The sequence below is a fragment of the Stylophora pistillata genome, chromosome 6 (genome assembly GCF_964205215.1).
Source record: "Stylophora pistillata chromosome 6, jaStyPist1.2, whole genome shotgun sequence".
NCBI lineage: Eukaryota > Metazoa > Cnidaria > Anthozoa > Scleractinia > Pocilloporidae > Stylophora > Stylophora pistillata.
In genome coordinates, this window is record NC_142524.1 from 32,886,688 (window position 1) to 32,912,992 (window position 26,305).

Consider the following 26,305-nt stretch of genomic DNA (forward strand, 5'->3'; position numbering starts at 1 on the left):
AACAAGACGATCAATTTTGTGGTAATAAGAGTAAGTGAGCTCTGGGTCAACTCTGGTGGCCGACTCTCGGCCGGAAGAGGAGATGGGAGCGTGGGACCTTTACATGGGTCGTGATAGGCCGTGAAAGGCTAACTGTTCAAGGGTCCAGTAGTCCAGTCCATACTCACCCCTTACTTTCAATTCACAGCTTGAATTTTTCTACGAGGGTCTCGGCGAGTTTCGGATTTTATCGTTCACCACACCCAAATTTCGAAATGATTGACGTGGGAGTTGTGAAACTATAGGCTGGAACATTGTGTAAACACTTGGGTTGTAAATGAATTATGAAACTGAAATGTTAGGTAGACCTAGGTAACTGAAATATTCTTGCAATAATGTGCCCCTTGAAATATTGAAAAGCTGGGTTAAATAAGTCGTTAATCTCTTGGGAAATAAATGCAAAGTCGAGTCGAGATAAAAGATACCACACACTGTCACCCAAAGAGCGATAAACTGAAAAGTTAGATAACTTCTAGAAGAATTAAGAGTATTGATATGTTTTTGTTCGATGGTGTGGAAATTAAGCACCCTACGCGTTGTTAGTGATCAGCTGAGCTGAATTCTTTCATTTTGTTTAAAGATGTGATTTGTATGGCATTTCGTGGGTGGGTGATTTCTGGTCATCAAGAATTTTTTTTTCTAGCAATCTGCTGGGCAGGATATTTTTTTCCGTACTAAATGCTCTTTTTTTCTGTTACATTGGGGCTACATTCAATTCTTTTCTTCCAGCAAGCGCCTGCAGGAATTTTTTTTTCAAAATCACCCACCCCCCCTCAAAAGTTAAATGGTCGGCCCCTAACTTATAAGGAACTGATCGATAGAAACTTCTCATTAATTTACTTTCATATAACGAGGGCATAAAAACAAAGACTGTAGAAGGTCACGGGGCTCACATTATAAACCGTAGCACTGTTGTTTTCATCTGTTACTTTTCTGGCTCTTCTCTACATGAGCTCATTTTTAGCTTATTTAACACGAGTCCATCAACGGGAACCTCTATCTCCACTGATTACTTGAGTGAACCCTTTCCCGCTGAGTTCACTGCGAATCGTATAAAACTTACTTCGCTGCCCAATGCATGCGAGCAGATGTTTGTGGTAATGCCATAGGAGTGTCATGGGTCTTAGAACTCGAAACTTCCCCTGGGATCCTTTCTATTAGCGGACCTACTAATTAAAGGTAATTTTGGTTTTATCAACCGAGTTGATAATGTAAATTAGCAACCGTATGGAGTTTCAAAGCTGACGTTTCTAGCGTTAGTACTTCGTTTTCATCAACTCAGTTGATAAAATTATAACAAAATTACCTTATAATTTCTTTCTATAATGTATCCCGCATCATTTGTTTCCGCGTAGGATTTAAGACCAGTTCGTGGTAACAACAGCTTTATTAAAAAAAAAAAAAAAAAAAAAAATTGGCAATTGACGGTTTGGTTTTTCAAAGATTGGCAGCTACCAATGAAATGATGTAGTGGCGTCATAAAATCTTTAGATGCTACTAAAACTAGCTCGTAACCTCTTCCTAATTCATCAATTAATTTTTTGGGAGTAAGAACGAAGTTTTTAACGAACTAGAAATACATCCTTCTGTTGTAAACTCTGTGCAGAGACAACTGTCTTGATGTTCTCCGGTAATTTCCTTTGAAACAGAGCGGTTATCTATGCAAGTTTACCTCTTACGGCTTCGCCGTAGACTCCATGTATTACTTAGTCATTTTTTCCCCCTTCTGCAATCACAAACAACTCTACATGCATAAACGACGATGACGACATAAACGTTCCTTCTTCATTGGCCATTGTTCCTATGGCCTTCCTGTCCATTTCTTTGCTGATGTCTGTCGCTTATCTCGTGTATCTCTACAATGCTCACCTCAAACGAACACATTTCCTAAAGAATCGATCTGCTCTCCCAATTCGACGTCCTTCTGGTGATAACAGGAGTTGAATGAACCTTGAATGTCGTTTACAAATCCGCACACAAAAGCGACGAGAGAGTTTCACCATACTGTTACAAGTAGCAAAAGTGATTTTACAATGAAAGAGAAGTGCGATCAACGTCTTATACCAAAAACTAGAATATATGATAAAGACTGAAGAAAAGAGGTTGGGGGTGGGGGGGGGGGGGGGGGGGGAAGAGGGTGGACAAAAGGCGCTAAACGGTTAGAATATACTTCGGGCTCTCAAATCAAGAAACCTGCCGAATCCGCAAAAACTTGAGAAACTTACAAGTGCACCTGTCTTGTAACGATTACACCCCGGATTTGTCAAAAGTTAAAGCGTTATTTCGCTACGTAGACAGCAATCTGTTTAAAGGTGATGGTTTACGGCCGGAATCTTCTTCACCTTAAATCGACAGCTTACAGCCTGACGCTGGAAGTTGCTTTTAGTGAGGTTTGACACCAATCAGTGACCATTGAAAGACTTAAGAAATCGGGATTCCACTATAATGCGGCATATCACAACTGGTTTTTACGTTAGACCACCTTTGGCCTCTTTTCCAAAACGAGGCCTGGTGCTCGACCACTGTTATGAAAATGAGTTTGATTTGCACGTGAATGAAAATAAGTTTAATTTGCATGTGAATTAACACTTATCACCATATGGAAGAATGTGCACCTGGACTCGCTTTGAAAAAGAGGCTAAAAGTAATTCGGGACTGGGCTATTACAACACCTTCTCTTCTGAAAGTTCGGTTCCAAAAGACAAGTTAAACTTAATTACCTCATTACGGTTAACCCTAAAGTGAATCATCCCGTTATTGTAAACTCAGGATATAAGGTTTTTCTCTTCTGTTCTCAGAAAAGATCTATAACATACAATACCCATGCCTTGCTTTTGTTACCTACTTTCACCTGTGTTCCCGCAAGGGAATACTCTGGTTCAAAATACCTTTTGCCCCATACTTGTGTATATCAAAATGCTGTAACGATAAAGTTTTTGTCCAAAGGTTTGCAACTAGTAATTCACATACCACATCTGTTTTCATCACCGAAATAAAGAGCAGTAACATCAGCATTTCATGGTTTTATAAATTTCACGAATAACTCATTCACGCAAATTGTATAGGGAAATAGGAGCCCGTTTCTCAACTATGTATATCTCCAGTAAGGGTTTACGTAATTATAGAATACTCCTCAGTCGAATGTATTCAACAACAACACAACAAGATGACTAGTAACAACCAGCCTGGGACGTTTCCAGACTTCATCACTTTTTCTGTCGACTTCTAGTAACTCTTTTAGTGACAGTCTCTGCTGATTCCACAGGGGCAGCTTTTTTTCGAGAAACCTTTTTGGGGAGTGCTGAAGATGCTTTACCTTCAATGTGTTCCTCGCCCACCGAATTGACCATAGAATCCTGCGACAATGCAGTAGCCTCTTGAAGTGAAGACGTGAGTTTCTTTCTTTGTGAATGACGAGAGGAAACGCTGCCCTTAGCGGTGACGGAGTTGATGGACATCTGAACCTCTTCCGTTGGAGTTTCTTCTTTTACGTCCAAAGATTTCCGTGATTTTCGAGTTTTGGGTGTCTTTTCAGCTTCTTCGCTGTTAGATGTGTCAGAGTTCGGTGTTTTAACCTTAAGTAACTCTGGGGTATTGTGGGATTTTGTTTGACAGCTACCAGCGACCTCTTCTGTTGTCAAACTGTCGGATTTCGGAGATGAGAGCACGTTTATGCGTGTATTAGCCGAAGTATCTTCGGTTGATGCCGAAGATTTCCGAGCAGCCCTCGTTCGGCGAGTAGTCTTCTCTTCGGTTGCTTCGACGTTCTTCTGGTCATCCGACGACTGGTCGTTCGTGGGTTTTTCCTCATCCCCTGGACTGTCACGTTCTATCGCTTTATCGTTGAGGAAAACATGCTCGGTGTTCGTCATGTCAGAGTCTTGTGAGGTCGGCTGGAGGGACGTCCGTGTTTGTCTCTTGACGGAAGATTTCTTTGTTCGCTGTGAGATATTTCTTGGATCTGATCTACCACGACTTCTACGGTTTCTGCCGACGTCCATTGCTTCATCCTCTTCCATTGTCTCAGCAGAAGATTCTTCTACTTGGCGAGTCGTTGTGCTTCCCTCTGGTTCTTGTGATTTTTGCACATTTTTCCGTGTTTGTCGTCTGTCGGTGCGTATGCTAGACGTCGCGTTTCCTTCTGTTTCAGTTGCAGTTCCTTCGACGATTGCATCCATAGGAGTGCTTTCCGAGGTTTCTATCTTAGGACCTTCAGAAACCACTTCTTTTTCCTCCTCCTGGCTCACGACAACAGGAGTCTCCAAGCACATTTTCTCGTCCTCAGCATTCTCGTCGCCTTCACTGACCCTCTCCTTGAACAATGAACCTTCCGTCTCTGCAGCTCTCCTTCGCGTCTTTCTCGTCGGTGGCTGAGGGACCACTTCTTCCATTTCAGTGCTTTCCTGTTTTCGTTTTCTTCCCCGTCCCATCCTACCTCGCCGTGGACCTGCTGGGGCAGTCTCTGTCTCTGAAGAAGAAACTAAACTTTCACTTAGCCGTTCCTCGGAGTCACTTTCAGTTTCCGGAGCAGCACTGCTCTGACTCAGTTTCTCTGATGATCCAGCCATTTCAACGTCGCTCACTTCCACTCCTCCATAAAACTCTTTATCATGAATATCTTGAATGTCCAGGTTCTCCACCATTCTTCTTGGTGCTCCACTCATTCGGGACCTTCTCGCCCTTCCTGTAACTGCACGAGTTTCTTCCATGGTTGCTGTAGAATCGGTATCCTCCGTTGAGGTAGCTGATTCGTGTCTCATGGACCTCCGAGTTTGCCGGGTACGTTTGCCAGGAGCAGGTTGCATACCGGGTAACACTTCCTCTTTTTCAGAGGGTATAGAACGTACAATTTTGGTAAGAACTGTTTCTTTAGCGGCTGCCTCCACCGTTTCTGGCAAAATACCACCAGCATCCTCATTATTGATACCGCTGGTAGAGTTGTTTTCAGTCTCGCCACTCTCCAACAACTGGCCATTATCCTGGTCATCTTGCTGTCCTTCAATTCCGGATTTTTCACCATCACTTGGGGTCTCTTGTGATGCTGCCACGGACTGTTCAGCGGTAGAGGTGTCCACTTCTTCATGAACAAATAAGTTATTGTCTTCAGATGCAGTAATGATGACTCTACATTCAAAACCTATTACAAAGAAAAGAGAGAAAGAACAACAGACCCTAAACGAAGAACAAGGAATCTGAATGACGAGATGAATGAGTATCACTGAATGGTTGAAACCATTAAGTGATCAGCTATATATTTTCAGCTATTCCTCAAAAACGACACCCACAGAACTGGCACCAAAATTAAATAGCCTCTTTGAGGCTGAATTAATGTGACATTTTTTACCTGTGTCATCTTCACCTGGAGGCTTTTCGTCATATTCAGCCATCTGCTGTCCTTCATCTGTGAGTGCATTAGGCTCTGCTACATACTCCTGACTGCCTGTTGGATCTTCTTTCGGAATCTCTTTCTTCTGGTGTTCTTTCTCGTTACGAACACGGGCTTTTGCTCGGTCAATCTGGTTCAAGACCATCTCAAATCGGGCAGCTGCTACTTTACTATTATCCTCTGCAGTATCTTGCTTGGAACTCGGATCCTGTTGGGCTGGAACTGATTTTGCTGCACTCACTGGAAGTTGCTGCCAGGGCACTGGAGGTCTGACTTGTGTTGGTGGTAGATGACGAGGACTTGCAACAGGAGTTGGACCATACCTTCTAGATGGGGGGGGTGGGTAACGGGAAGGAGTATGGTATGGGTAGTTTCCCCATGCACCTGCAGAGGGGACTGGAGTAATGGCTGGTGGGGGATAGCCTGGAGGGGGTATCCCAGGGGGTGAAATGGTACGAAGCATCCCAGGGAGTGGTATAATTGGAGGTGGTATCCTAGGTGGGGGAATTCCAAGAGGTAGTATCCCTGTGGGTGGAACACCAGGTGGAAATACCCCCGGGGGTGAAATACCAGGAGGGGGGATTATTGGTAGTGGTGCAGTCGGTGGGAAAGAACGATAGGTCCCAACAGGTGGTGGAACAGAAGGAGGGGGATAGCAAGATCCATAATAACTAGGATGTGCTGGTGTGTAGCTGAGAGGAAAAAAAAAAAAACAAAAAAGTCAATGAAAAAAAACTACATATCAAGATGTTGATAACAACCATCTTTCACTCACCCATGGTAAGGAACTGGTGGAGGAACCCCAATAGGTGGTAGGTACCTTGTTGGATGAAGCCCCACAGGGGGAGGGTAAGATGGGTTTCCAGTAGGTTGTTTGTAAGGTACAGTGGTTTGTTTGGTGAATTTGTTTGAGGCAGGTGTAACTGTTGTGGCTACGGTGGATAAAGATGTTGAAGCTGGCAGTCCAAAGATGAATTCAAGGTTTGTAGTGGACCAGTTCAGGTTGAAACCATACTGACATTTCTGGCACTGGAAAGATGGTGGTTGGCTATCACCTGGTGTATGTCATGCAAGAGATCCAAAGAACAAGTTAGCTTATGGGCACAACTTGGTCCCAATTCAAATTCAGCATCAACTTCATCAAAAACAATACAACTGTATGATACTAACACAACACTGAGAAATGCATGGAGTTAAGGCTGTACAAAATACATCAGAAATGCAAAAATAATCCTTTGTCAGTTCACTTCAAAATGTTACTCATTAAGTATCTTTCACCTATAATTTTCATCAAACTTTTGGCCCAAATGCATCATCATTTAGGATCTTCATATGAAGGCATTCCTTACTTTGTTTTAAAATCCATCTTTTTGTTTGTGGTGTTACTGATACCCTTAAAAAGGACTACAAAACAAGAGAACTACCAGTTTGTCCATCAAAATTAAATGAACAAAAAGCTGAAGCAACTCCAAATAACAATGGAAATAATTGTTTTTGTTTGGCTTTAAGGTTATGTAAATTTGTCTCGGCCATTTGTCCCTTGAGATTGAGAAATACTTTTAACCACACCAAACATAAGCTTGACGGATTGATGTCATTTAGAATTACATTGTAAGCTTAGCTTTTATCAACCACATCCATGACAAAGCAAAGACTGTATGGTTGAAATGTCAGGAACTGGAGTCTGATAGGATCACTCCAAAATCAGAACTTTGGAGACTACACAATTTCAGGGTGCAAAAAGATACACTCAATCTATGAACTTTATTGTTAAAAAATTAATATAATCAATAAATTAATGGAAAGAGAAAATTTTTTTTTCATTTTCTCTCCTTGTTCCACCTAGGGCTGGGTGGCTCTGTAAAACAAATTACACTGGTCTCGTATTTGAAGGCCCCTTTTAGTAGGGGAAAACACAGGAAAAGCATTTTCTACATGATATTCATTAAATCTCAGAAAAACCTCACCAAAAAGAAAAAAACCAATGACTGTGAGTTTTTAAATAAGCATCCTCTCTGACCAGCCTGACCTCTCTCCTTGGGGGCTCTGAATACTTATAAGTTTCTGAGGAGGGGGGGAGGGGGACAGAGCCTTTACAGTAATCTTAATTGTGGGTGTTAGTGGCAATATCTGGTCTTGGGTTTTCTTGTAAAATAAACACAGTGATAAAGGTCAACTCTTGAAATAGTGTAAATTCAAGTTCAATTAACTGGAAAATCTGACATTTTTACTGAAATGTGCCAATGTCAAAGGCCAGTTGAGAAAATTGACTTCATGAAATAGCTGTGTTAACAGTCTCAAGTACATATGTATCCTCTTTAAACAATGAATATTTGTTTTCCAGCTTTGGCTACTACAGTGGCTTGTCCTGCCTCTGAATTTTTCCCTGTACTACTTCCACAAAACTTTGTCTTATTCCATAATGAAAAAATAGATTTATAAACATTTCAAATAATCAGATGTACAATTAAATAGATGTTAGTGAGCAGGTCCCTCCTCTCAGAATAAAGTGGTTGGAATCTTTACTGAACTATTTCAAGACTCTTCCATGTGCCACCCCTTCTACTTGGATAAAAAACTGTCACGCAATGAACACAAACAGAGAGTAACACATAGAAGGATATGTACAAGTACGTTAAATAGTTAAAAAAAAAAACAACACAAATAATAACTTGTCATCCTTTATTGCAAGAAATAAATTTTATTTCAATTTCTCACTGATTCAGATAAAGACTGTCATGACTCATTTTAAGCACAACAGGTAAAATAAATTTTCAGACTGGTAGAGCAATTCTTTTACCTGTTTAATTTTCAAAAATTTGAAGCCATTTTAGGCAGTCATAAGAAGAACTACAGGTTACCACCTGAAAAGAAGAAGACTGATTATGGAGCACTAAAAAGTAGCTTTCCCTTTCCCTTCTATCTGGGCTCACCCATTTGACCTCACCTTTAGCCATTTTAAAAGCCTGCTTTCTTTTGAGCAACTTCTGAAGACTTTGTGGTAGATCGCCATCTTTGGTGTTTTCTGACACTATAATGATATATTTAACATCTGATGAGTCACAGTATGGGCAACGCCCATTGGATGACACAGGGTAGCTGCTAGCTTCTGTTGATGGTGCTGTGTTACTTGTTGTTGCAGAGGATATTGTGGGGGCTGTTGATGCTGTCACAGTGATGACTGAGCTACTTATCAAATTGTTTGATGATGTACTTGGTTCTGAAACTTTGTCCGAATTGAACACAACAGAAGAAGCTTCTTTTTGTTCATTATCATCCTCATGATCTGCATTTTCCTCCTCATCCGCATCTTCAGTGTTGCTCTGTTGAGACAGTTTTAGCTCTTCTTTAGCAAGCATCTGTTTGATGAGTTCTTCTTCATCAATATCATCATCATCATCATCATCATCATCATCATCATCATCATCATCATCTTCTTCAATTTCTTCCTCTTTGTCTGACGAACCTGTGAGGGTTGAGATAGAAGATAAACCCTCTCACAAGTTTTTCAATGTTTTTCTAACGTTCATTTATTTTCCAGGAAATTAACATGAAATGATAATCAGAACTCATCAACTTAACACAAACATCTAATGTAATGTAGGAAGTAAACCACACAAAATTGGATGTGATCACAAGAAGATATACATACTTTGCATTGTTGAGGTTTGAGAAGCATTTCCTTTATCATGCCGTTTTTGGCCTTGAAAATCATCCAAAACATGTAAAGCATTATCTGATGATTCACCCTGACTGGAACCTTCATTAGTTGTTTGCATGAAAAGTGAAATTAGATATGAACATTAATATGCTTGAAGAACATATTGGATACATAATTTGATCAATCAAAAGAGTAACATTGAAACAAAAAACTAAAAGGTTGAAATCTCTTTAACATTGATGGAGTAAAAAGATAGAATAACAAGATTGCAATATCAGAAATGTATGAAAATCAAAAATATAAATTGACATATATGTTGAATGGGAAACTATTAAAAAAGGAGAATACTAACCTTGAAAGCCACTCTCATCTGGGCCTGATACAGGTTTTAATGCCTTCTTCGGGTAAAATTGATGCAAGAAAGATATATGTATGATGATTGACCATCTATTCCACAACAGCCACAGATAGAGCCATTGGGTATCATGTACAGACAGATATCCAATGGTAGTCGAGTGCAAAACTTACATGATTCAAGGTAAATAAAGTGTACTGCACACACATTAAAAGGCACTCTGCTGTACTTTATAGATAAGTAATTTCTTTTTGTAGTTGAGGAACATAGCATTTAAACATGTTGTTTAACTATAATGTTCTTTGATTCAGTCACATTCAAGAGATAAATAGGGAGATCTAAGATTATAGGATAAACAGATTAAGAGCCAAGCCTGTTATAAATTAGAGCCAGGAAAATAATTGCAACAAACAAAACAACACATGCTACTACACACCTGCAATGGCCTGTCTAGAGACTCCAAAATCTGACTCAAGGAAACATTGCTCCAGTTCACATTAAATCCAGCACCCAAAGGATCAGGGGGGCAGAACCCTCGGCATAGGAAAGTGGGTGGATCCTATGATTATTAAATGTTTCATAAATATTTATCACAAGTGTGGGAAAAGGAAATCTGAGTCCTTGGTAGAGATTTAACACCCAGCCAGTTTAATTTATCAGTCAGATGTTCCAAAGTCTCTCGTTTGAACTGAGGGTACATGTAACTACACAGCTTTTAATATAAATTAAATATTCTTTCTATCCATAGACAAATACCTAATTTTTACCAGACAGCCTTTAAACTTAGCCTCATTTTGAAGGCAAGTGTTACTAGAGCTGGGAAATGGCCTATTGCCCAAAGAACTATTGAACATCTGCCTTCATTTCTCTTTTATTCCCAATTACTATACCCTCACCTTATATCCTTCTTTTTCTTGACTTGACCACAGAACAGCTCTTCCTTTGGCTATGAGGGTGTGAAGAATTTCAGGCATATCCCCCATAGGAAACAATCTAAAAGATATTACAAATTTTTCTTCAAAAGATTTCAACAAGGTTTATAAGCAAGTCCTTTAATTAATCTTCTATCTACAGTACAGCAAACTATGAACACCTGAAATATGTATTAGAAATATAAAGAGCTACGATCAATCGCATTAGGGATCAAGACAAGCATGCTACTCCCAAACAACAAACTAATCATTATCAAGCCTTTGCATCAGTATTCATATTCTCCATACTGTTCTCTATACATTTCCTAAGGTGCTGACAAGGAGAATTTGTTGAACAATCAAGAGCTTCTAATTAGTGATTATTTCCTCTGTTGTCATGACTTTAATGTGTGATTCCAAGGTGATATTATAAGGAGAAATGAAATGCTAGTCTCCCTCTGAGTCAATGGGTGAAATTGTCTGTGGTCAAGTTTTTCTAATACTTGATTGTTTTTTTTTTTCAAGGTACATTAACATTTCGGATATTAGGTAGGTAGGTAGACTTTATTTAGCCAGGGTGGCCCATTCAGCAACGAGGCTGATATCCAGAGGGGCCCTGGAAATGTTCATTGTTTATCAAACTTCACAGCGATGGAGAAACATACTTATCCAGTATGACATAGAGCCTGTTTGAATTCCCACAGCGAGGACACAAACCATCCTGAGAAACAGTATACTTTGTCCCTCTCAAGTGAGCTCCCTTAATCTTATTATCCATGTCCATGGCGTCAATACTGCAAGATAAATATAGGTTCTAGACTTTGCTTGTGAGTCTTATTAAGTTATCCCTGAATAAATCCAGTGGGTTTTCTTTACCCTTTATACCCTAACATCAGTATGCATATTCTCCATACTTTTCTCTTGACATTTTCTAAGATGCTGACATGGAGAATTTGTTTAACAATCAAGAGCTTCTTAATTAGCTGATAATCATTTCAGTTCAAGATCATGTCAGTGTATATTTTTGCCAACTTTACCCTGTGTTTTTTTTTCCCATTTCCTAGGTCACACACTACTTCATAAAAAGCACCTACTACCAGACTGAAATATGTATTCCTAACTTGTATCTTAAAGTTTTGACAAGATAACACCAGACGAACCCACTAGACAATTGTAAAACAGAAAAGAAAAGAAAAAAAGAGCTTACTCCATCATTTTCCTGAACGTTTCATAAGCTTATGGTTAAATAGCCTGTAGAAAGGCGATAAATATTCAAGCGAAAGCACCAAAAACCTCACTGGCGATTTGCAGGAAATCCTAAACAGCTTTCAACTCTCCGCCATCCCAAAGGGCTTAGCAAACAGCTGCTCATGCGCGGTCTAAAAAGCGCTAAAAAAACAAAAATGGCGGACGATGAAAGAGTCCCAGTGAACAGCAAACAAACAGTCCTCAGAATTCACGAAAAAATTAAAAAGGAGGTGCATGAAATAGCCAGCAAGAAGTCTTGGACTACGCAACAGAAGGAGAACTTTGAGAAGAAGCTGCTCGAGGTTGGAGGATTCTCTGATTTCGCTAAAAAATTTTAGCTTCATCATTATGGAAAGTGTCAGGCTGCCAAGATTACATTTCTATGCTTTGCAATTTAGCAGTTTACGTATAAATGTTATTCTCGATTGTTTTTTGTCGCTTTTTGCTTGATCAAGCTTTACAAGGAATCTGTTGAGGAGACTATGCAAGAAAATGTAGTCATTGGCGGTCAGTCGTGGGATAATTCAGGCCAGCTGGAAGATTCAAGTAGTTCTCTTCTTCAAGAAGGTGTGTGCATGCATATTTAAAAATTTATATCTTGTAGAATTGAGTGATCCTTAATCACAGCGTATGTGTGTGTGAAAATAAAGCCTGAGACCCAAGGCTCCAGGCTCAACGCTTATCAAGTTGCCATGATAAATTTTGGCGAACTTGAGTCATAAAATGCTCGCCAGAAATAAGATTTTCATTTAGTCGCCATTGAACTAAATGTTGCTATTTTACGATTTACTCTACAGCTAAACACACCGCTTGTCACTGAAACAAGCAACTTGGCTGGAAATAATTCGTGGAGATTCTTGGAACTTGTAAACTGGGGTGGGGGGAGTAGGAATTTTTTTGACATAGAGAATGGGTGTCTCAAAAAAGATAGCATTGCAAGCTAACATTAATCTCTCTTTAACTTCAACCAAAATCTCAAAGTAGTTCAGATTGTCAAATTGGTGACTTTTGGGATAAATTTGGCCGTTAATTTTTTTTTCTAACCATGGCAACTAAGATGTTTCCAGCTTGGAGGACCATACACAAATTACAATATTTTCGTTGTCAAGTAAGGCTATGTTTCTAGAGGCAACCCATCATCAAACTCGTGCTATTCGCTTCAACAACATATAAATTTGAATAGACCTCAAATTGCAGGAAAATGTAACTGTTAGAGTCTAAACTGTCAAAATTTCTTAGGGGAGCTTATACTTGGGAAGATAAGGCCTTCTTGGCTTTCAAAGCCACCAGCTGCCTGTCATTCTTAACCACCCTTTTGAAGTATGGTATATTTGAAATTCCTGTGCAGTGCTGGAGGACTCTAACTCACAGAACTTTCAAAGTTATTTGGTTCTTCAAGTTTGGTGTTACAAGTATTCACAAAAATGGTTGATCTGTCTTTAATGATTAAATTTATTGATCCTCAATTTGCAGAAATGGAGCCCCTTAACAGAGACAGAATTACAGAAGTTCTTCAAATATGTTCTGACCTGGAAGATATGATCAGAGACACCACTCAGAAACGAAAAAGGTATCCTCAACAGGTCGTTGAAGGAGTCAGCAACATTCTTCAGAGCCAGAAGGAATTTTTGGTGAGATAATCAACCGCAGTTTACGTATACCAAGCCATAGCTTTATTCACAGACTTACACTTTTCAAGCAGTAGTGAAATTAAAACTTAAAGGTTCTTTTTTCCACTGCTGCTAAGTAGTGTTCATAATTGGGATGATCACACATCTTCACTCATTAATCTGCAGTTCAAGTACAATTTTCATATCTTCATAGGAGAACAAACAACCTAATCAGTTAACATCGTAACTCCCAGTGGTGATTAACATGTAACTTCTCCTAATGATATCCATACATTATCCTACAAACAAGTAACGAGAATACTCAAACTTATCAGGTAGAAGTTTTTTTGTTGATCTAACACCAACTTCTCATAACTAGCTTACAAGGAAGTATATAGCAGTTAGAGAGGAGAATTAACAATCAGTGCCTAGTTGTTCGAAGGCCGATTAGCATTAACAGAGGGTTAAACTTTAATCGAGGTTTCTTTATTTCTCTATTCAGGAGCCTTTTTAGGATAATTTTCCCTATTATTCTTAAAGCATCCAATCGTCAAATTGTAGACACAGGGTTTGTATGCGTCTTGAAAACCCTTGAAAACCCTTGAAAACCCTTGAATTTCAGGAGGCCAATTTCAAGGCCTTGAAAGTACTTTAATTTCATTTTGGGTCCTTGAAAGTCCTTGATTTTTTATTGAACAACATCGAAAAATATCTGCTTTTGTTTTGCATCATCAGTAAACCCAAAACATAGATGTTAACAGAAACATTTTTCTTGGTTTTGAGGTAAAATTGCCATTACAAAAAGTCCTTGAAATTTTTAAGTAGGGTCCTGGAAAGTCCTGAAAAAGTGTACGAACCCTGTAGACAAAAAGAATTAAACTGAGTTTTCTTTTAAGGCTCTCAGATCTGGAATCAAATTTCAAGCTTACCCTGGGTTATCTAAACCCAGCTTTGAACAGCCCAGCCCTGATCTTGGGAGTTAAGGGGTTAATACATTGCATCCTTACGATTTCTGTGAAATTTTTACTTGTAGGAACACTATCAGCCGGTGATTAAAAGCAACCTATTGTCGGGTGGGACCAGTGTCATAACACCTGGTAAGGCAACATTTTTTTTTTCATTTCCCATTTGGTAAAACCTTTTTGTTCCTTCTGTTTTACAACACAGGCAGTTATCCATAGAAGAATAATTCAGCAAAAATTTGAAATTTACTGTTTGTAGCCAGGTATGCTAGTGCTAGATATATTGAATGGTCATGGAGTTTTTCTTTTAATAATTTGTTTGATTTTCATTTTTCTTTCAGATTTGGAAGAGTGCATACAGAGATTGCAAGCAACAGCATCTGATGTTATGCAGCTATCAAAAGTACGTGTTTTTTTATTAGGAAAAAATGACTCAGCGGTCTGAGGTAGTTTTTGCAAAAGGACAGTGTGGCATTTATTACCTGGTCAAACATGATTCTGAAATCTTTTTCCCTGGTTTGCACTTATGTGTAATTTCAAGAGGGGCTTCAAACAAAAGATGTCTGTCTGCATTTTTTTAGATTGTGAAGAGAGTGCCTGTTTTGTCACAAAAGTGTTTTGGTCGTCTTCTTTTTGAAAGAGAGCTGCTTAGTTTCCTGTGGCTTCTAAGACTTGATGTAATTCAGCTCAGCAAATTTTTTCGTGTTTAGGAGTCAGGCACACTTCACATTACTTTTCTATAACAGAGCTCATAGAAAAAAGTATGGTTATTTGGAAACTACTCATAATTTTGGGCCCTGGAAACATTCTGAAAATGAGGAGTTGGAGAAGTCTGGATCCTTTTTTTTCCCTGGGCTTCTACAATTGCTTAATTACTTGTTAGGGGTGATGGTGTGGGAAAGAGAGACCTTTGAAAGACAGCTGAATTTCATTTAAATTATCTGGAATAAAATGTGTCATCAACATGGTCAAGAAATTTTCAATCCCTTTTTAACTAGGTAAATCTTTCTTTTGTTTTGATGGGTCTATGATTTTTCTTTTCTGTTTTTGTTCTAGTCTTTTCCTGAACTTCACAGCAAAGCTGAGCGTCTTCGGCAGGCTGTCCATTCTCATCAAGCCATGCAGGAATGTGAGACTGATGGTGTTTTATTTGCTTTAGAAAATAAAAATGAGACTTTGAATTCATCTTCCACTGAACCCGCAGTCATGCGAGATGAGGAAAACACTGAAACATTGAAGTTGGTGGATTTTCTGTGGTGGGGTGGAGAGAAGCGAAGGTCACGCCCTCCTGTGAGATTTGATGCTTCTCTAAATACTTATGGCGATTGAAGTTTACAACTAATTGCTTGCCATATTTTGTTTGTTTACAATTTATAGCTGGTTGTTTTTCCCATCACAAAGTAATCAGTTGTTTTTATCAGTGGATGCCGTAAAAAAACATGTAGTTTCGTTTCCTTTGTACAGCAAGTATGTTCAGGAGTCAACTTTTATATTTAATAGTTTTGTCAACTGTTTATTTTTGTAATTGCATAATTGTTGCTTTTGAGGAGAGGATAATGTTATCTTTTATTTTGTAACTGCCTATTCAAATCAAGTTTTAATCTTTGTAGGTTAGCTAGGAAAACTTAATATTTTTAAATTCAATTTTGTACATTTAGGGAATTAAAATGAAAGATTACGTGACCACTAGTTTTCATACATCCAACTTTTTGCTTCCCACTTTCTTCTGTTGCTTGTGCTTAGCAGGTAAAGAAAAAACATTTTCGATAAAGCATATTAGCTACATTGGAAATTGTAAGTTTTGCCTGAAGTGTTAAGATAAGTAGGGATAAATTTTATACAGTGTTGGGCTGAAAATCTACCAGCAATGTACTCACTCACTGTTGTGAAAGTTATATGTAAATAAAAGGAAATGCCTTGTTTTTCACACTGGAATGTATGAAATATTTGTTCATTAGAAATAAATAATTGTTCGACCGATTAGTTACTTTGTGTATTTTAAATATTAATGGTGTGTTTATTACTAGACAGATTCTTGTTTTAGTCATCTTTGCAGTAGTTGTTTGTTTGAGGGGAGAGTGTTCTGAGACAATACAAGACAACACTTGCAAAGAAGACTTCTGTCCATATAGGAAACAAGGATAAATGCTAGAGCAGTTGAGGGTGGAGGGAGAGAAAAAAAGAGATATATCTTTTTGTAAGAGTGACATTTTATTTCTCCTTTCAACATTACCCCTGAGTCACTCATTGAGGTCACAAGAATAAAGTGGATGATGAGCAACTAAAAGAGAAAGAGAAAGATTGTTATACAAATTCTCCCTGTCAACATCTTAGGAAATGTAAAGAGATATGTATGGAGAATACCCAGACTGATGCTAAAGGTGATGATACATTGACTGCATGCAAAACATATGGACAACTGTCTGAAAAGCAGTTTATAATGGACAATCTATGACAGTGCAAATCTATGACAGTGGAAATCTATGACAGTGCAAAAAAAAAAAAAAAAAAGCAAACAAACAAACAAACAAAAGCAAAACAGAAAAAGGTGGCAATTTAAAGTTAAAACTAAGAAAGTATGACCATATTTCGGATGGGTTGCGATCGTTGAAATGGCTTCCTATTAGAGAGAAACTCATTCTAAATGACGCTACTATGATGCACAAATGTATTAACAAGCTTGTTCCAGACTATCTTGCTGATATGTTTAAATCACGTTCTCAAGTCCATAATAGACAAACTCGATCATCTGGTGCTTTGGATATACCTTTATGTCGCCTGTCAACAGGGCAGCGCTCCTTTGCTTTCAGAGGAGCCAAACTCTGGAACTCCTTGAATGATAACATTAAGTCCTTAAAATGCCCCAGGAATTTTAGACGTCATCTTGCAAATGTTTTATTAAGTTGATATATTATATTATTGATATATATTTTGTAATTATAATATTATTGTATTTACATTCTCAATTAATTTATATATTTGTATTTTTTTTTTTTTTTTTTATTCTATTGAGCTGAAAAGCCCACTTAGGGAGCATCAATAAAGTGTATGTAGAGTGTAAGTGTATGAGTATTCATCTTTCCCTTACGTGAGCTTGAAAAAGCATCAAAATAGTAAGGTGATAAACAGAGATTATGCTTGGGATTAAAAGATTACTCAAGTGCCATTGTAATAATAATAAAGGGGAAAATGATGGGGCGAACATACAAATAAAAATGGTGTTTGTTGATATCTGTATTTTTTCAAAAATCACCCATATTTTTATGGTTTGCCTCTAATTACATGATGAGTGAAAAGAAAATGAAAACGAGAAAATTATGAGACACTTGCACTTTTGCCCTTTCAAAGTTTTTTCCTTTCCAGATTATGTTATGCAGAGACAGTTTCTAACTGCTCAAAGGTGCGCGCGAGGACGACAGAACGAGGACAAACTGCATGGGAGAGATAATCTGCCAACCTCGTTCCCAGGACCTTTTCCCTGTCAAGGGAAAAGGCCCTGGGAACCCGGTTGATAATCTGCGTCGGTATCGTCGGTATACATTCCATACATCTTACACAACATATAACATTGATTTCTAAGATGGCGGACGTCGAGGAGACGGCGATCGAAAAAGACAGCGAGAATTATGGTATGCCCCCACCCAGTTTACCGAAAAAATCTCCAGAAAAGGAAAAGATAGTAAAGGAAGGACCAAAATCCAATACTTCATCAAAGGAAAAGAAGGAATCGGCGCCAGAATTGCCCTACAAGGAACCATCGTGGAGTGGTCTACCAGACGAATTGTACAACTTGGAAGTTTTGAAGAATGGATGCATCATATCAAATATTGATCTCACTAGTAAACCTTTTCATGTATTTGGAAGGCTTACTAACTGTGATGTTAGCTTAGAACATCCCTCAGTTTCTAGACACCACGCAGTGATTCAATATAAGACGAGCGATACTTCAAACAGCGAGAAGGGTTTTTATCTCTACGACCTTGGTAGCACGCACGGAACGTTCGTCAATAAGTCAAGACTTGAATCTAAGCGCTATTATAGATTGCGAGTAGGATATGTGATTAAATTTGGAGGAAGCTCTAGATTATTTATTCTCCAGGTAAGCACGAGTACATGGATCTAAAATGGTGCAGAAAAATTCTGACAGTGGTTCGCGTTTGATTTATTCGATCCATTCACGATATGGATTATTGTATAACGCTGCATGTATTGATAAAGGCACACGCGCAAAGTTTATTTATTCGTTTAGGTGCCCAAACTCGAATAAGGGCCCATCTGAAATTAGTGCCCACCTGGAATAAGCGCTTACCTAGAATAAGCGCCCATCCTGTATTTAGGAAAAGTTAATAAGCACGTAGTCTCAAGTAAGAACTAATTTTGGTTAAATAGATATGCTTCTCTCTAGAGCACTATGTTTGTTATTTTGCTTTTTTCTGCAGGGCCCTGAAGATGGTGAAGAATCTGAATCAAATGTTGCTGAACAAACAGAAAAACAAACAGAAGTCAGGAGCAGTGAAGTGGGCAGAGTGATGACAGAGGAGGAATATGAAGAATGGAAGAAAGAAAGAGACGGAGGAAAAGAAAATGAAGAAGAAACAGGAATTGATTGGGGAATGGGTAATAATTTATAATGGGCAACAATTTATTCTGCATTCAAAGAGAATGAAAGTCTTATTTTGGCCAGGAACCAAATCAGTTGTATTCTTCAATAGCTGAATTATCTTTATTACAAATTTGTTGTTACAAATCTGTTATAGAAGCACTGTTGATGTCATAAAAGGGGTAAGTTTTCTTGTTTTCAAGAGATGCTTCAAGTATGGCTTGCTTTGCTTTAACCTGCATCTGATTCCCAGGTGTTCGTCACATATTAAGTAAATTTTGAGTGGTCCAGCCAATGAATGATTTCCCTGTAAAAAATAAATATCCAACAGTTGTTAATTGTAATGTACCTGCTCACTTGCAATTAAATTATGATTATCCCTTTATTTATTACTAATTCTTCAGGGGAGGATGCTGTTGAAGAGCCTGCTTATCCACCTGATTTTGGGGAAATTGAGAAAGCAGAGGAGCATCATTTCAAAGATCCTAAGAAGACTTTGAGGGGATTCTTCGAGAGAGAAGGTTTTCATAATTATGATTGTTTTATTTTTATTTTTATGTGAAGTGTCCAATTTATTTGGTGGATTTTTTCTATGTTCTATGTCCATTAAACCTGAGTAAGTGTGCTGTATTATTATATTTTTATGGTTGTCAGGGCTGGAGCTAGAGTACGACGTGGAAGAGAAGGGCCCTGGGCATGCAAAAGTGTTTCACTGCAGAGTAAAGTAAGTGAAATTTGGAATGTGCAAGTGGCATGGCCTTTATAGTACAAGTGCTACATTTAAAAACTGGAGGTCCTTGGTTCAAATTGTTCACTTTTCCATTCAAGGGGATTTACTGTTTTACAATCACAAGTCCAATTCCATGGCTACAATGTGTGTTTAGTAGCAATTGGGCTTTTTGACTTGAATGTTATTTGCATTATATTATGTTTGATTTGTATTTGAAATTGCTCATTTGTTTTAAGGATTCTCAATAAAACAGTGCTACTTTTAATTATTACTCTGACCCATAAATAGGATAAATAACAGTATTATTACTTGACATAATCATTACCTCTCATGACTTCACTGACACTACACCACAATCACTGTGATATGATATTTTTATTTATTATATGGCTGTCTCACAAGGACTGGGAACTACGGAATTCACAAATTTGATTGGCTGAAATCAATATTAAAAGCGGTCTAGATTTTCCCAGCTAGACCGGCATTTAGACCGGTCTATAAAAAAAAAAGGTACAAAGAATATAAAAAATTGGCATATTAAGATACAGCCATATAATAAACATCTTATTAACCAAGCTAGGTCGGTCTCTATAGGAGAATCTTGACCTCCACCGCTGGTACAGACCTCAGTCAAGATTCTCCCATACAGACCTCCTGCTTGGTTAATAAGAACTAAATATTAGCCCTCAAAACCCAACAAGTGACCAGCATCAAAATTCTCCTTAAAGTAATACTGCTGAATCATTTATTAAGGTCATGAGAATAAAAGAAATGATTGTCAACCTTAAAAGCTTTGTTTAGTAAACAACTCCTTGTCAGTACTTAAATTAAAGTAAATGTACAGAGAAGAGTACAGAGCATATTGATAATGATTTTAGAGTGTGAATGGTTAAAAAAGGAACAGAGGACCCTGGAGATCTAGACAGTTAAATTTGCAGTAAATGGTTTGAACCCGGGGGTAACATGTGAAGGTGTAGTCTGATCGTCCGGGTGAGTGTAGTCCTGAGAAGGACTGTTGTCGGTGGTAGTGACTGACGTTTTGACAACCTGTGGGGAAGTCATCATCGACAACTTGACTCTGATGATGACTTCACTTGACTCTGATGATGACTTCCGCACAGGTTGTCGAAACATCAGTCACTACCACCGACAACAGTCCTTCTCAGGACTACACTCACCCGGATGATCAGACTACACCTTCACAGTTAAATTTCTTATAGATTGCCAATTGATGGGCCAAGTGGTGATCCTCTTTATGCTGAGGCTGCTGTCACAGGAAGGAAGAAGGAAGCAGTATTGGAGTGTGCAAAGGAGGCATGTCGAATGCTGGATGCCGCTGGCCTCCTTAGACAATCTTCTCACGGTAATGGACAGCTTTATATTTGCATTGGTCAGATAAATTCAAAGTTGATTGTGATAATCATCATGATAAATCATTTGTTTTATTTATCTCTGACTTGTCTTTTCCATGTTGGAGATGTATTTTATATTTTTTGACTTTCTGTTAAGGCAATTATCTATTTCTAAAACACAATTCAAAGCATTTTCCATAGCCATCTGCAAAAAATGTATTTATTTATTAATTTTATTTCTGATATTTCCTCTGCAGAGAGCAGGAAACATAAAGAGAAAAATTGGGAAGAAAATGATTTTTATGACAGTGATGAAGACAATTTCTTGGATAGAACTGGATCAGGTCAGTTGGAATTGGCTGATGATAAATTTCTGTTATGAACATAACATTAATTTTTAATGTACAAGGAAATGTGTAGCACCCAGAGGGGAGTATTAACAATCAGATTTTTGGAGTTTTAGTGTTAATGGTTTTGATTCTTTGGCCTTATAGTTGAAAAGAAAAGAATACAAAGAATGAAGCGTGCTGGTAAAGATCAGTCAACCACAGAAACTTATGAATCTTTGGTGAGAAATTTAGATAGAGTATGAAATAAATTGATGTTTATGTTAATTTAGCTCCTACATACTGAGATTTGCACTGTGGAGTACTAAATATTATTTGTGTCTCTGATTGGACAAACAACATATTTTCACTGTTGTTTGCTTCTAATCCTTGAAATGTGTTGGTCAGACAGTAAGAAAAAATCCCATTGTGTGTGAAATAAAAACATCATACCATAAAAAGTGTCATGGTTAGTGTGCTCGACTATGGATCGAATGGTCCGGGTTCAAGCCCCGGCCGGGACATTGTGTTGTGTTCTTAGGCAAGACACTTTACTCTCACAGTGCCTCCCTCTCTTCACCCAGGTGTATAAATGGGTACTGGCAATTTAATGCTGGGGGTAACCCTGCAATGGACTGGCATCCCATCCAGGGGGGAGTAGAAATACTACTCATGCTACAGAAACCGGAGTTAAGCATCGACCTAATGGGCCACTAGGCTTGTAAACAGACTTTACCTTTTACCATTAAAAGTGCTTGAACAATTTTTATTCACTTGTTGGGACACTTAAAAAACTCACTTGTTCACTGCACTCACTTGTTTGTTTTTTGATGCATTGCAACTCATGAATTCAAATGGTTTGGGCCCACTTTCCATTGAGTACTCTGACAATTGACATCTCCATATTTCCTTATTATCTAAGGTTCACTCGATTGGATAGTTTCATTTTGAGATAAGTGCCCTTTATTATAATCATGATTATGTTGACTTTCACAAACTTATAAATGGTTATGTTCTGGGCATGCAGCAGCAGATTATGGAGGAGGGTGTTTTATCTTGCCTTGGTAATCAACTTATGTTGTTAATTTTCTGTGCAAGACTTCAAAGCTTCAGATGTTGGACGATGAAATATCAGATTGTGAGAATAAATTAAAGCAAGATAAAGCAGGTAAGTTGTCATATTTAGTGGATTTGTTAACTAAGATAAGGGGTCTGAGAAATTCTTTTTTATAATTGTTTACCGCTATATCTTGCAAGCCCTTTGTACTTGCAAATTCTATGTATGATATTCAAAGAGGACTAGAATCTGTTTGTAAGCTTTCTTTCCCTTATTTCTAGAACAATTTCTATCAGTTGATGTCTAATTTGGTTTGACTTCTCAATGTTGTTTAGAAAGAAATGGTTCAGTGTCTGGAGATGCTGACTCTTTAGACAATTTCATGAGCTCACTTGGAACATCACTGGACAAGACAGCAAGGACTCAGATCAGAAGAAAAATATTTGACCTGAAAAAGGTGAATTTAGAAATACCAAGTTCAATTTCCCATATTAGTAACTGTGTGTTTTGAGACTCTTCAGTTTATAAAACCAAAATTTCCTTGTTATACTCCCCTCCAAACAATGCAGCACAACAGTTTTTTACGAATTCAAAGTAACATACCCTCTTAGTTTATGTTTTGAGATTGCTTTCAAATTGGTTTTGCTTTATGTTGCTCTGTGTTTGGTTGAGAAGGCTTTTCCACACGTAAAGCTAAGTACATGAATACATCTTCCTCTTTGCCTTCTCAATAAGTTCCTCAATACATATTTTTTGTCTATAACTTTCAACTAGTTTTGGTTCACAACACTTAATCAATCACAGTGAATTACCCTTCATGCATGTAATGATAAGTGGCAAGGGTAGGACGAAGTTCACGATCAGAAGATTTATAAATGCATACCTGTAATCTGTATTATTATTTTCAAGGAAAGACAAAGACTGGTCAAACTTGTGAATATCACCAAGCCAGCTAACCTTCCACCAGTTGCAGAGTAAGAGAACTTTTCAATGGAAAATTTAAAAACCTTATGTTGAATCATTTGCTTTTTTATTCCAGCTTCACTTCTGTGTATTTATAGAAGTTTCTCCGTATTGCAAGTTACATGATCATATTATTGCACCATCACGATTAAGACAGAAATTGAATATGTTCTGCTACGAGGAAACAAGTTTAAAGATTTGGGAGCAAATTATGGTAAAAGTAGGGGTGAACTTGTTTTACTGTAGGGAACAAAATCACAAAGGTTGTACGGTATGGGAGGAATTGTATTGGTGCAACACCTTTAGATAACGTTTACTATTAGCTTTGTCTAAAAAGTTTAAAATTGAGTGTGCAGTGACTTTAAAGTGCTGCCTTTCTAAATTAGGTTCAAACTCTGGTTTTGGTTTGATGTTTTTTCTAATTTCATTTTTTAAGAAACTAAAACTTACGTAAAGGAGTCAATTAGTTCAAGGCAGGTTTTTGTAATACATTAAGGTTAAATACTTGTATAAAGATGTTTGCTTTTAGTGACAGTTTTTTTTTGCTTTCCAGGCAAGCGCTTGATCGTGATTGCAAAAAGCTGAGCACAGAATCTGAAAGTAAAACTAGTGACTCTACACCAACTGAAACAACAGATATAAACACAGATTCTAGACATACATTCTCAGCCACGATAGGAGAAGAAAAACAAAGCAAAAGGGGAGTTGATAACTTAAAGGAACATTTACCTGAAAAGGTACTCCTGGACAACAGCTTATCACATCCTACAGAACAGAAAGAGTTTGCTGTTCCTGTTTTGCCTGCTATTTGTGGAAGGAAACAAAAGAAAATAAAGAGGGATGTTGTAGTCCCGTCAGATAGTGACGAGCCTGTCGACACAGAAGAAACAGAAAAGTTTGGGCATGTAGAAGACAGCGAAAGTAAAGAAGGGAGGAAAAGAGTTAATTCAGATGGAGGGATGGAAGTGCAGGAAGATGATAGCAACAGAAAAGAAGAAAATGTAAGCTATGTCTTAAATATTTTCCTGACAGTACATATTAATACGTATGAAAATTCGAATCCTGTACAGGCCTGATTTTTTTCAAGTCTGATTTTCGCTATTGCATAAATAGTGCTATCTACTGCGAAGGATCGTGCATCATACGTATTTAATACCGCAGTTCAAAATATATGAACTTCATATATTCATTGTATCTGAGTACATATTAAATTTATTGTTTTATTCATATATTAATTTTGCAATATCTAGACAGGGTGGCCCAGTTTAGCTTTAACGCTGGTTTAAATGAAGGCCTGTACAAAGAATAACAAGGCCAGATCACAAAACCAGGAGCTATGTTTCCTACTCTTTGCAAGGAGTGCATAGGTTCTTTAATGTCCCCTCTGCTAACCAGTACACAGAAGATGCAGGATGCAGGGCTTATGGTTTTTTTTGTCCTCATCCAAAGAGATTAGACTGTCTAAAAATTTGTGAAGGTCAATGTGAAGGCAGCACAATCTCAGTTATTTTAAGACCCTGTGACCTCCTGCTTGGCAGGAAGAGTTATGGTATAAATAAAAATGAACCCTTTAACTCCCATGAGTGACCAAAACATAATTTCTCCTTATAATTAACAATTATTTGCCAAAGGCGAGGTGAATATCTTCGAATAATCCCTGAGACGAAGTCGAGGGGATTATTCGACAATATTCACTGAACCTGAGGCGAATAATTGTTTTAGTATAATTTCAGAGCTGAACAACAGAGGTTTCTAAAATCATAACATTTTAGTAACATTTATTAACATTTTATTTTAACATTTTATATAAACTGCCTGGAGCAGTTTATATAGCGTCATACTGGAAACTCTTTGCTCAGCTCTGAAATAATACTAATTATTACACGACTCGGGCAGTCAGAGGGCCAATAACTAAAATCAGCCAATCAATATGCTCTATTGCCGGTCAATATTCTCTCAGTATTGGACCGGGCACTGTTCCGAATGGTCCCCAATGAAACCGCACTTGCGTCCCCTTGAACCGTTTAGTCGTATAATAAATCTCTTATTAACCAAGCTTGCTCGGGACCGTACTGGAAGAATATCGGCCCTCTGTCTTTTTTGTACGGACCTCACTGCGCTCGGTCCGTACTGTCAAGACCTTGGGCCGATATTCTCCCAGTATGGCCCTCGCGCTTGGTTAATAAGATATATTTATCAATACAATGTCAAGAAGACAAGTGATGAGAATAAAGAAAATATCAATTAGGGGATTTTTATTCAATCCAGTACCAAATTCTCCTTAGAAAAAGAAATGTATGACAAAAGGGAAGATTACTAAGATATCTTGGTTTGCTTCTCTTTGCTTTGCAAGGGAAAGTGATAGAATCCATGTCCCTTTTGTCCAAAAAGGGTAAATACAATCTTTAGTTCTAGCAGGTACTTCCACCAGTTCATTTTTCTTGTATCTTGTTCCAGAATGAAGACATTCCGAAGAAAAAAAAGAAACGATCGTATGGTGTGCCCACACAATGGCAGGCTCAGAGTGACCCTTCATTTACTGCATGGATGCCTCCTGAAGGTTTGTCCATTTGTTTTGTTGAAAGTGGCTTTTCTTACAGTTCTTATGAATAGGGGATGTGTTTTTCTAAAGGACTAGTAAATTCTGGGAAGGTGTCTCTGTCGACAAGGTTGAAACTGGCAGATTTTTTGGACCAGATTGGTGATCAAAGATCAACACCAACAAAATGAAATATTAACTGATAAGGCCATTCATGATCTTTGCTTTTTGGTTCTCAGGTCAAACAGGAGATGGAAAAACACATTTGAATGAAAAGTTTGGCTACTGATGAGCCTTTTATTAAACAGATTATTTCTTAACAAAATGTTACCTAGCTTTATTTTATCTATTTTCGATGCTTGAAGATCAGCATTAGACTGAAAACCAGGTTGCTCATAGATTTATGGGCCTTTGGTTCTCATACCAATGTCCTTAAATCAACAACAGAGTTGAATGTTGCTTTGTTAAGAAACTTTTGTATTAATTTTATATTGGATGAATCTGATGACATCATAAGCAATGTTGTGTAAAAAAAGTAGTGTGCTTCCATGGATCTCAACATTCAT

The 26,305-nt window shown here is 37.9% G+C and overlaps 3 protein-coding genes across 5 annotated transcripts; 2 read left to right on the forward strand and 1 right to left on the reverse strand.

Moving 5' to 3' along the window:
* Positions 1–1,407: 1,407 nt before the first annotated feature.
* LOC111324988 (uncharacterized) lies at positions 1,408–11,739 on the reverse strand. 3 transcript variants are annotated; one of them, XM_088762822.1, is made up of 10 exons: positions 11,651–11,739; positions 11,018–11,146; positions 10,338–10,434; positions 9,878–10,000; positions 9,439–9,481; positions 9,078–9,185; positions 8,373–8,891; positions 6,201–6,480; positions 5,384–6,117; positions 1,408–5,176 (listed from the first exon to the last, which is right to left on the reverse strand). In XM_088762822.1, exons 1-10 carry the CDS (start codon positions 11,722–11,724, stop codon positions 3,246–3,248), a joined length of 4,038 nt encoding a protein of 1,345 aa, XP_088618948.1. In that variant the 5' UTR covers positions 11,725–11,739; the 3' UTR covers positions 1,408–3,245. The 3 variants fall into 3 exon arrangements, with proteins under 3 accessions (XP_088618948.1, XP_088618947.1, XP_022784405.2); XM_088762821.1 differs by having other exon boundaries at positions 9,439–9,484; XM_022928670.2 differs by having other exon boundaries at positions 9,439–9,484; positions 11,560–11,708.
* On the forward strand, positions 11,740–16,155 carry LOC111324985 (uncharacterized). Its single transcript, XM_022928663.2, has 6 exons — positions 11,740–11,902; positions 12,056–12,167; positions 13,074–13,231; positions 14,244–14,307; positions 14,514–14,575; positions 15,229–16,155. The coding sequence occupies exons 1-6, from the start codon at positions 11,756–11,758 to the stop codon at positions 15,499–15,501; spliced, it is 816 nt and encodes a 271-aa protein (XP_022784398.1). The 5' UTR covers positions 11,740–11,755; the 3' UTR covers positions 15,502–16,155.
* Positions 16,156–17,726: 1,571 nt separating this feature from the next.
* LOC111324961 (kanadaptin-like) lies at positions 17,727–26,288 on the forward strand. Its single transcript, XM_022928627.2, has 13 exons — positions 17,727–18,271; positions 18,612–18,789; positions 19,177–19,293; positions 19,427–19,496; positions 20,723–20,865; positions 21,112–21,198; positions 21,349–21,422; positions 22,279–22,348; positions 22,573–22,694; positions 23,147–23,211; positions 23,754–24,201; positions 25,658–25,760; positions 25,979–26,288. The coding sequence occupies exons 1-13, from the start codon at positions 17,753–17,755 to the stop codon at positions 26,026–26,028; spliced, it is 2,046 nt and encodes a 681-aa protein (XP_022784362.2). The 5' UTR covers positions 17,727–17,752; the 3' UTR covers positions 26,029–26,288.
* The last annotated feature ends 17 nt before the right edge of the window (positions 26,289–26,305 follow it).

Coding starts and splice junctions, on each gene's coding strand:
- LOC111324988 (XM_088762821.1), bottom strand. CDS start 11,724: ATGAGCAGCTGTTTGCTAAGCCCTTTGGGATGGCGGAGAGTTGAAAGC. Junction 8,892..9,077: donor TCAAACCTCAACAATGCAAA/GTATGTATATCT, acceptor CAACCCTCACAG/GTTCGTCAGACAAAGAGGAA. Junction 6,118..6,200: donor CCACCAGTTCCTTACCATGG/GTGAGTGAAAGA, acceptor TTTTCCTCTCAG/CTACACACCAGCACATCCTA.
- LOC111324985 (XM_022928663.2), top strand. CDS start 11,756: ATGGCGGACGATGAAAGAGTCCCAGTGAACAGCAAACAAACAGTCCTC. Junction 12,168..13,073: donor TAGTTCTCTTCTTCAAGAAG/GTGTGTGCATGC, acceptor CTCAATTTGCAG/AAATGGAGCCCCTTAACAGA. Junction 14,308..14,513: donor GACCAGTGTCATAACACCTG/GTAAGGCAACAT, acceptor TTTTTCTTTCAG/ATTTGGAAGAGTGCATACAG.
- LOC111324961 (XM_022928627.2), top strand. CDS start 17,753: ATGGCGGACGTCGAGGAGACGGCGATCGAAAAAGACAGCGAGAATTAT. Junction 24,202..25,657: donor GCAACAGAAAAGAAGAAAAT/GTAAGCTATGTC, acceptor ATCTTGTTCCAG/AATGAAGACATTCCGAAGAA. Junction 25,761..25,978: donor TGCATGGATGCCTCCTGAAG/GTTTGTCCATTT, acceptor TTTGGTTCTCAG/GTCAAACAGGAGATGGAAAA.